Here is a 10,750-nt window from a genome sequence, read left to right as displayed (position 1 = left end):
AGGGACAACCATATTTGTGTGCTTATATATAGAATCACTTCTTAAAGCTCTTAAAAGGAGTTGAAGAGAATGAACCCTCGCACCGTCGTCGTCGCTCGCTCGGCTCGACTTCGACTTTGGATTTGGATTTGGATTTGGATTTGGATTTGTCAAATGATCGATCGATAAGATTATTTTTGGACAAAATTTATTTAATTATTTAATAATTAATTAAATGCCAAATCACTGCTGAAAATACGCCAGAACCCTGCTGAAGGTTCAGAGGGCCTCTCTGGCCGCGGTTCTGCCACGACCGCGGTAGAACCGCGGCAGGCAGGTTCAGAAAGCCCCTCTGACCGCGGTTCTGCCACGACCGCGGTAGAACCGCGGCAGGCAGCGTATTCTTCTGAAAAGGCACCTTTTCCAGACACCTATTCTGATAATTGCCTATAAATTCTGAGGCAAGGCTCCATTTTCTACACACGAAAAACACTCCAGAACTTCTTTCTTTCTGAATATACTGCATCCTAATTCGCAGTCTCTCTCTCTCAAATTCGTAAGTGTGATTTTGCTCCGTTCTTTGAGTTCGTTGGTATACTGCAGTTTGTATTGCCATTGTTGCAGGAAGGTTTATTCCGTTTTATCCTGGGAGGTTTTAATCCATTACCTTGGCAACGTGTGAGGGGGTTAAAATTTCTTAAGGACACACAAAAAAATTATCGACTCGGAATATTTCTTAAACTCTTCTGTTTTTCCAGTTTCTTTTATTTTTCTAACTGTTTTTCTTGATTTTTGATTTAACACAGCCGTACCGTGGCCGACCGTAACACTTTAGGATCCACATGGAGTCTAGTAGTTTATGCGAAAGCAGCCGATGTGGAACATCTATATATTACTCCTAAGAAGCCCCACCTGCCGTGGACGAAAGTAAAGCCAAGCAAACAACCGATAAAGACTTGAATTTGATTTCTAAGAAAGGAATCCATATTCAATCCAGAAAAGGCAATATTGAAGAACGGCTGATTCCCATACGTTACTAGACGATGATCACTTTGATGAATTCCAAACTCTTTCTTCACCTTATTCTATGAAAAAAATGGACGAATTGAAACCTTTACGACCATGATCATCCCCTTTAAACCCTTCTTTGGATCTCAACTGCAGATCCATCACAGCACATTCAACCTTTCGCATTCCTTCTTGAATTCATTATGGACCCTTCTACCTCTCGCCCAGCTGTAGTCATTGACAATGGAACCGGGTATTATATCATTATCCTCCACCTGTTTGATAAAATTCCTCAACGACATTTTGATTCCAAAAGTTTGTTTTTCTCTCTTATTTTCAGGTATACAAAAATGGGTTTTGCTGGAAATGTTGAACCATCTTTCATACTGCCTACAGTTGTCGCTGTTAACGAATCATTTATCAATCAGCCTCGAGCTTTGACTAAGAGCAGCAACTTAGCTCAGTACAGTGCAGGAGTTATGGCTGATCTTGATTTCTTTATTGGGGAAGAGGCAGTGAGTAGATCTAAATCTAGTAGCACTTACAATCTTAGCTATCCTATTAAACATGGACAAGTTGATAACTGGGATGCAATGGAGCGGTTCTGGCAGCAGTGCATATTCAATTATCTGCGCTGTGACCCTGAGGATCACTATTTTCTGTTGACTGAAAGCCCTATGACTGCACCGGAGAACCGAGAATATACCGGTGAAATTATGTTTGAGACTTTCAATGTTCCGGGACTTTATATAGCTGTGCAGCCGGTTCTTGCTCTGGCAGCTGGGTACACAGCATCTAAGGTTGGCAGTCTAGCTTTAAGAACTTTGTCTGGTTTATTTTTGGGATTTTGATGATATATGAGGTTGGATATTTTATGGTATTAACATTTTTATGATCTATTATAGCTTCGCAAGTAGCTTTGTTTTGTCTAGAGTATTACTGTGTAATAAATGATAGCTTGGATGCTTTAATTGTCCATTATTTACTCTAGTTTCTCACAATACAAGGACGAACTTCAATGATGTCACTTTTATTGATAAAAAGATGAGTGACCAAATTGATGTGCATAGTGTAAAGCTTGTTGTGTTTCTCGAAGTTCAGATTGTTGCCTATGTTATGAGAGAATGTGCAGAGGAGGATATGTGTCTGGTGTGATGGTTTGACTGGAGTTTCGAGCTGTTATTGGGAGTGGATGACACATGGGTGACAGGAGGTTCCTGGGAGAAGGAGAAAGGAGGAGAAAAAGGACCAAATGAAATTGATAAATGAAGGACAGAGATGAAAGGAGAAGAAGAGTTTCTGGTTGGAGGGGCTACGGGAAAAGAGGAGGAGAAGAAGCTATAAGGGAAAAATAGTATCTCGAAGAGGTGTGTGAGGAGACTCACTGGGAGTGAGTGCTCTTGGGCTGGCATTGTTGGGTGACGGGTTTCGGGTGGTGTTACAAGTAGAAGAAGAAAATGGAGATGGAGAAAAAAGGAGTCTTGTGGGGTGAACAAGAAGGAGAAGAGGAGGACTAAGGGAGATGGACTCCTTTTCTTTTATAATATTTCTTAATTCTAACCCTTTTTGGTTCTTCACAAGCATCTAAAAAGAGCCACGAGAGGCTTCTTTCAAGCTCTTATACAACATTTGAGATTAGTAATGTTGGGTTTGTTTGAGCCTTTGGAGAACTACAAAACTCTATTGCAAGTAGTTTGTTGAAAGATGTTTGTTTGGTCAACTTTTATTCATGAACTTGCAAAAAAAGTCAACTTTTTGTTTTTTTTCAGAATCTTCAAAAGGAAAAAAAAAAAAAAGCCAACTCTTGACACAAATTTTGGGAACATTTCACCAAACAAACACTTTTGCAAGTTTTCAGAACACTTAAACAGACGCTATCTAAAAATATCCCAATTTCACTGTACTCAGGTTTAAGTACTTTTAACTGTGAAAAGAAAATTAATTGTTCATAAAATCCAATCTGTTTGTAATCATTAGTTGATGTAAAGACAAGATAATGGTAAAACTATTATGTCATATTTGACTTGCTTGGGTTTAAGGTGTAGCCGATTAATTGTCATATTTAAAGTGATATTGTGGAGCAGCACCTTCAAAAAAAACCTTCTTTAAAAGAAAAGATATAAAATTGTTAGGGACAGACTAAAGTGTATTTCAGATCTTCAGAGGGGGGGGGGGGGATGACAGGGTGAAAGAGAGATGAAGCAATGATGGGGCAAAGTTTTGGAGTACGGGAGAAGGGAGGGAAAGATAGAGGAGGAAAGGTTAAAGATTGAGGGTTCGCAGGCAATGTTTTCCGGCAATCGCTAAACTCCTATCTTCTTACGTGGAAGATGAAATTAAAAAAGAAGTATGGAGAAGAAGTAAAAAATTAGGGGGAAAAAGAGGGAAATAGAAAAAATGAGCGAAAAGATTAAAGCTAAGTGGCATCCGACGAGCCTCTAGCGTAGCATTTGACGTGGCGGAGCATGTAGAACACCACCCACGACAATATTGGTTTCTTTTTTGTTGCAATTGGGTATTAGACTCACTTTTAACAAGACTAGGGGAGGGGGGTCAAAAGGTCGCCCCCAAGTTTTGGTATGTGCGGGATAATTTTAAGGTGGAAAGTATATACTCCGCGTTAGAATCTTTACCTTTTTGTCTAGTTTGGTTTGGACAAAAACTGCACAAAAAAAAAATGGAGAAAACTTCCCCCTATATCCCAATCAGTATAGATGATTGGTTTCTTCTATGTATAGCCTTTACTTTTTGTATACACCTTATATGCAGGAAATTTCCCTTTCAATTATAGAAATACCGATTTTATCGAAAGTGGAGAAAATTCCACAATTTTGTAATCAACGTAGCAGAATAATATATGAATCATTGAGGCCACAATAAATAACAACAACATCCCAGTAAAATCCCACCACGTGAGGTATGTGGAGGGTAGAGTGCACGCAGGCCTTACCCCTACCCTGAAGGAGTAGAGAAGTTATTTTCGGGAGACTCTCGACTCAAAAGGCGAACAAAGACAATAGATCCTTACCAGCAGTAGCAACCAGAGAGATAATAACAACATTGTAAGAGACAGAAAATAGTTGGACAAGCAATAACAAAAAACGGTACTAGTTACACAATACTATGAAAACAGAAAAATAATGTGAACACAACATACTCCACTAGCAGTCCAAGACAAAACACTATCTGACTAACCCCACTTTCAGGATAACCCTTCAATCCTAATGCTCGACCTCCACACCTTCCTATCAGGAGCCATGTCCTCGGAGATATGAAGTCGCGCCATGTCCTCCCTGATCACCTCGCTCTACTACTATAGACCGCCCTCTACCTCTTCTCACGCTTACCAAAGTCAACTGCTCACACCTCCTAACTGGCGCATCTAGGCTTCTCCTCCGCACGTGCCCAAACCATCTGAGTGAGCCAGTGAGGCCACAATCAAAGTAACTATTGTATGAAAGCCCTAGAAAGCTTATCTTGCATCTTGAGTTGAATTGTCCCTCTAGATATCCCCTTCCCCCATTTCTTTTTTCCCTAGTTCCTTTTTCTCTTGGTTTTAGTCACCGGAGATGGTTGGTATAGGAGGTTGTGGTGTTTGGAGATTTCGGTTGCCTTATGGTACTTGGTTTGGCATGTCAGAAGAATTAATTAGGTAGCTGTATTTTTGTGTTCAGATGCTTTTTTGATTGGTTGGTCTGAGTTGAGTTTACTGGGACTTAGTGGTTTACTTCAACTGGTTAAGGACACCCTGACTCTAGTGATAGATCAAAAGTGTGGTTTCAGTTGTAGAATAAGGGTAGAAGGTGATATAGGAGTGACGTGTTGGAGAAAATACATATTTCCTTTTCAGTGACATAGTTTGATACCCCATAAAAGAGTTAAGAGGTTAGATTGACATATAAATTATGTTTTTTTTGATAAACACTTATAAATTGTGTTTGTAATAGTAGATAAAAAAATGTTAGGTTGTTGTTTATTGGCGTATATGAAAATCATATCTACTTAAAAATATTACTCATTGTTGAATTTGGATAAAACTTATTTTACTTATCTTATCAGAAACAGTCTCTCTACCTTCACAAGGTAGGAGTAAGACTCATTTGTGGGATTATACTGCGTTTTTTTTTGTTGTTGTTGTTGTATAAAAAAGAATTTGGATAAAACTTATCAATTGGGTATGAATCAGCAGTATCTATAGTGCTATTTATTACCTATGTAAAAGTTGTCATCATTGTATATCTCAAAAAAAAATTGTGTCATCATTGTAAAAGCGTGTCAAACAACTTAGGACATCCTGAATATTGCGTCATGTTGGACAGAGTGAATAAATTGGAATTTATTAGGAACTTAAAGAGTTATCTGCATGCCACTTCAGCTTGACAAAATTGATTCGCTTTCAAGTCAAAGCAACTGAGGTCAAGCAAGTTGTCCGCTGGCTTGGCTCAGCTGCACCGTACTATAGCATGGCCAGTGCATATGCCCTTTACCTTTCCTAAAGGCATGTATCTTCAGGAAATGCGACAAGCCTACAAACAAATATGAGTTTTCCAGAAAACCAGAGTACATTCCAGAGAAATTGTCGCGCAAGGTAGTATTCTGATTGTGAGGACACCGTCAATCATTGATTTCCTTATACTGAAAATTCATTCTTGTTGAAGTTCGTCTACTCCTATATCACTCTCAAGTATGTCAAATACAATCCTTTTATGTCTTTTCGCAATGGCATGATCTGGTATCTTTGTCATGTCACGGAAAATAAGGGTCAAGGACCTTATCAGAAAAAAGGGAAAAAAAAAAAGTAAGAGTCAAGGAGTCTGTTCCAACCTTGTATCTTCATTCTTTTCTTTTCTAGTAGAAAAATGGGAAAATGAACATTGCCTATGGAGAGAGAAAGTACTGGGTTGCATGACAAGCTTTATTTGGTATGCCCATTGCTTGCTTGATATAATATCCTGTTTATCTGTTGTCTTCTTTTTGATCATAAGTGACTTGCATACCATTGTCCCAGAAACTGAACTTAACAGTTGTGGTCTACCAATTTGACATTTCTTGTAATTGTTATTATATGTTTTTTCTTTAGTGTGAGATGACTGGAGTCGTAGTGGATGTTGGAGATGGTGCTACCCATGTTGTACCTGTTGCTGAAGGTTATGTTATTGGGAGTAGCATTAAGTCAATCCCCGTTGCTGGGAAAGATGTTACTCTTTTCATTCAGCAGCTCATGAAGGTATATCAGTTCTTGTCTCTTTATGACTTTAGTACAACATTTCGATAGTGTGGTTGAATAGAAATATGTGTCGCTAATAATTAAAAAATGCATGTTCACTACTTTTCCTTGACTTTTACTAATATATCAGGTCGGATGAACATCATAGGATTGTTATATCCTGAATTGTGTCTCAATGTTATTGCTATTAGAAATCCCTTAAAGTTGCAACTATCCAAGAGATGAAACAAGGACATGGAGTAGTTTTCACCTTATTTAAGTGGTAGAAGGGGAACTATCTCCTGTAGCACACAAGCCTCTGGTTCAAATGAGCATACTGATAGTAGCAATACCTAGTTTCAGCCGTTTCATCATTACGTTGGAATGGAACAGGTCATAAATTTGGTCCCCCCTTCTTGCCTTGAACATTCTTGGAAACCAAATGTAGCATCTGAAGAGTCTTTACCTGGACGATGGAACTGAGTTTATTACTGGCAGCTTTAGACTTGATCACAATCATTATCCAGCAGGGTTATTTTTGGTTTACTTTATTTTCTTATTTGCTTCTGTTAGCTGATATTCACAACCTTCATGGAGAATCAAGATTTGGGCGCACCATTTACGTTTGAAGGAGTACTTTTTAAATCGCTGCACCAAACATTTTATATGAAAACTGTAGTACTTTCCTTTTCTTTTGTGTACAGACCTTTCCGTACTGAAGTATCTTTTTCTGAATACTGCCGTTGCAAAGTTTCTTAGTGCCTATTTATTTTATGAAATAAAATAAACAAAAATTTATGTTATTGTTATATGTGTTGTGTTTCTTTTCGTCAATTGTTAGCAAAATAAAACAAGCAAATATTGTTTTCATTTTCTGAAAAGCAGTGTTTTCACCCTGAAAACAAATAACAGCCAAAAACAATTCTTAAGACACACAAAACCAATTTCTCTAAACCAATCCAAATAGCGTTACCCCCCCAACCCCCCCCCCCCCCCCAAAATAAAAAAATAAAAAAGAAGAAAAGAAAAACAAATCCAAAATACTTTCTAGTCCAAACACCACCTAAATAAGATATTTTTATGAGTTTAATGTTGGTTATTATTAAAGCAGTTATTGGAGGGTAAATAACATTAGACACTTTGATTGTTCCTCCTATTGCTTGTCACGCAAAATTTTATTATCCAGCGTTTATTCTCCAGTACTCAGACCATAGTTGCTCGAATTGAGAAGTACCACCTAAGGTTATTTCGTTTATGATATCAATCTCTTTTACCTCCTGTTACCCAATTACCAAATGTCCTTAACGTGTAGGAGATCTTAAAATATCTATGGCTTAGTAGGTTAGCTACAAATCAGACATGAGCATCTTCGGTGGATGATGCCTAGCTTTGAGTTTCGAGAGGGTATCTGATTGTTTAATCAAGCTTCAAAAGATTAAATTTATTTTTATTTTGTTAAATATAGGAAAGGGGAGAGCATGTTCCAGCAGAGGATTCTTTTGAAGTAGCACGAAAAGTGAAGGAAACGTATTGCTATACTTGTTCTGACATTGTGAAGGTATTATCTATTTGTATGGGCCCATACATGAGGAGTAAAAACGAATAAGTTGAAAGAGTAGTTTAAAAAAAGTTTGAAGTTCTTTCTGAGAATCCATCCAGTGCTCAAACTTGACTTATGTATTCTATGTTTGCCTGAATTAGGGCAAGCTACTTATCCCAAGATTTTAACTCCTCAGAATCCTCTTTTGCATTTGAGACTAGAGGTTACAACTGATTTTTGCTTGTAATAGGTCCTTATTGTCAAATGATTTCAGGAGTTTAATAAGCATGATAAAGAGCCAGGGAAGTACATCAAGCAATGGAGAGGTACAAAACCAAAGACAGGAGCACCATATTCATGTGATGTTGGCTATGAGCGATTTCTTGGTCCTGAGGTTTGTTGTCCTCTACCTTCAATTTTCTGAATCTTTTGAGCTCTAAAGTTTTACTTTCACTGTGCTTTTAAGCCTACTGGAGTTGAGGTTATACAAGATGCTGGGTCAATGAATTAGCATTGTCCACTTAATGTTTACCCAAATCTCTTGAATTGTCCAGAAATGTACAGCTCAAACCCTGCTTCATTTTCTGCATGAAGTGTATCTCTTTTGCTAAACCCTAATTTAACAGAAAAGACCCACGTAAATTAAAGAAATCTAGTTTTCATGCTCATTTGACTTCTAGTCTATGTAAAATATATTTATTCATGTTAAGATTTTGGGTTAAGCCTCTTGACCTCCGACCTACCGATGTGGTGCTTGAGTCATGCCAGGGTGATAATCTGGGAACCACTGAGGGGGTGGGAGAAATTAAAAGGAACAAAAAGGAGCTTTGGGCTTAAATCAACATATTGCTGGGTGAAAATAGGAGAATTTTCATGGTGATTAGCTTCAGATTTTAAGTTTTGTTTGTGTTCACAGGTTTTCTTCAATCCTGAGATCTATAATAGTGATTTTACGACCCCTTTACCTGATGTGATTGACAAATGTATCCAGTCTGCACCAATTGACACAAGAAGAGCTTTATATAAGGTAATTTTGTTGCTGAATTCCATATAACTATTCTCTAGTGATTCAGATCAGCAAAAGGTTCCTCATATCTCGAATGAACTGAAGTCGTGTATGAACATCCTCTTCAATGTGAGTGTGATGCATTCTGCACTTTTTGGAAATTCAGAATATTGTTCTATCCGGAGGATCAACCATGTTCAAAGACTTCCATAGAAGATTGCAGCGAGATCTCAAGAAGATTGTGGATGACCGTGTTCATGCATCAGATGCTCGGTTAGGTGGAAATGTCAAAGTAAGCGTTTTTCCCTCTCATTTTTGCCTGAATTTTAGGTGACAAATAAATATTGTCTCCAATATATCAAGGTTGCTTGATTGCTGGAATTTTAAACTCAGGCACAACCAGTTGAAGTGAATGTTGTCAGCAATCCTATCCAGAGATATGCAGTTTGGTTTGGAGGTTCTGTACTAGCTTCAACTCCGGAATTTTTTGCGGTATGTTTATCCTTTTTTTTTTTTTTTGTAGTTAATTACGGAAAATGAACTTAATCCGTGTAATTTGCTGGTTTATGTATTCCATTGGAGTAGGAGAATTTAAATCTCTTTTTGGATGACCAATTGTTTTCTTTTTATGTTAGGCTTGCCATACAAAGGCAGAATACGAGGAATATGGAGCTAGCATATGCCGCACAAACCCTGTATTTAAGGGAATGTATTGATATTGAACCTATCGCAACTGATGATTGTTGGCACTTATTCTCAAGATGTTCCCATTCGACAAGCTCGATCCTTCCATCCTTGTGTTCAGCTCCAAGTTGAAATCCTACATCTGGGGGGCACCTTCAGTTATGTTAACGGGTTGGAGGCTGTGTGGAATATACTGTGATTGATTGAGCTGTAACAGAATGGTGTTCTTGTATTTTTCTCCATGAGCTGCACATGTGGTCTGGCCCTGGGGGGAAATTGCTGTTATCGGCAGGATTGGTTGGCACTTCCATTTGGCAGATGACTTCACAGATTGGTTAGAAGACATTTACTGAGCTGAAGGTTATTTTCTCAGTGTTCAGCTCAATCTAGGGATTTACCAGTTTTATTTTGTTAAGAAGCCAAGATAATAAGCTTCAAAGAAATGGAGGTAGATTTTTGTTTTTCAATTATATTTAAAGGATTGATTAGAGGATTGTAGAATCACGTGGAAGCTCATTTTCTCTTAAAATATCATGGTATAGCCAGTTTTCACACTGGTCAATGAAAAATAGCCAGCGTTTATCAAGTCAATGAAAAATAGCCACTATTTTGCTGCAACAGGGACCGGTCCAGTATAATATACGGGAGTTCTGGTGCATTTGTGTACGAACTTCAGCATATTATGCTGGACCGGTATACTTTGCTAATTCCTGTAAAATTTGCGGGAGACTGGAGCACCAGTGCTCCAAACTCCAGTATATTATACTGGACAATTATACTTGCTGGAACTCCCGTAAAATTTGCGGGAGTTCCAGCATAATTATGCTTGAACTCCCGTAAAATTTGCGGGAGTTCCTAGCATTAGTTATCCTGGTAACTCCGTAAACTTTACGGAGTTCAAGCATACTTATGCTGGAACTCCCGTAAAATTTGCGGGCGTATTTTTCCGGATTTTGAACAGTGTTTTCGCTCATATTTAAAGTGGCTAAATTTCGATGACTTTTGAAACTTGGCTATTTTTCAACGACCAGTGGTAAATTTGGCTATTTTTGAATTTCTCCCCGTTTTCTCTGTAGACGTAGTCTAATCATTACAGCTGTACACTGTATATTTGGTTTTCACTAATGAATCTTCATTCTTCTTCATTCTTTTTGGTATTGTATCCTAGTCATTTTATCCAGTGCAATTTAATCTGCATTTCAGAGCTTTTATAAGTCGTTTTTTTAAAAGTCAGTTTCATTACTCTTAGCTTTTGGTAAGTCTGGATGGAAAGATTTCAGTTTGGGTTTTCCACGGAGGCCTAATAGAAGGTGCCCTTCCCCCCCCC

The 10,750-nt window shown here is 38.1% G+C and overlaps 1 protein-coding gene across 1 annotated transcript; it reads left to right on the top strand.

The window, feature by feature from the left end:
- Positions 1–859: 859 nt before the first annotated feature.
- Positions 860–9,927, top strand: LOC109211449 (actin-related protein 3). Its single transcript, XM_019374981.1, has 9 exons — positions 860–1,240; positions 1,328–1,787; positions 6,068–6,214; positions 7,659–7,751; positions 8,008–8,127; positions 8,650–8,760; positions 8,906–9,031; positions 9,133–9,231; positions 9,375–9,927. The coding sequence occupies exons 1-9, from the start codon at positions 1,191–1,193 to the stop codon at positions 9,453–9,455; spliced, it is 1,287 nt and encodes a 428-aa protein (XP_019230526.1). The 5' UTR covers positions 860–1,190; the 3' UTR covers positions 9,456–9,927.
- The last annotated feature ends 823 nt before the right edge of the window (positions 9,928–10,750 follow it).

This window comes from Nicotiana attenuata, unplaced genomic scaffold, assembly GCF_001879085.1.
Source record: "Nicotiana attenuata strain UT unplaced genomic scaffold, NIATTr2, whole genome shotgun sequence".
Taxonomy (NCBI): domain Eukaryota; kingdom Viridiplantae; phylum Streptophyta; class Magnoliopsida; order Solanales; family Solanaceae; genus Nicotiana; species Nicotiana attenuata.
Note: the sequence above shows the minus strand (reverse complement) of the source record. Positions and strands in the feature narration are given on the sequence as shown.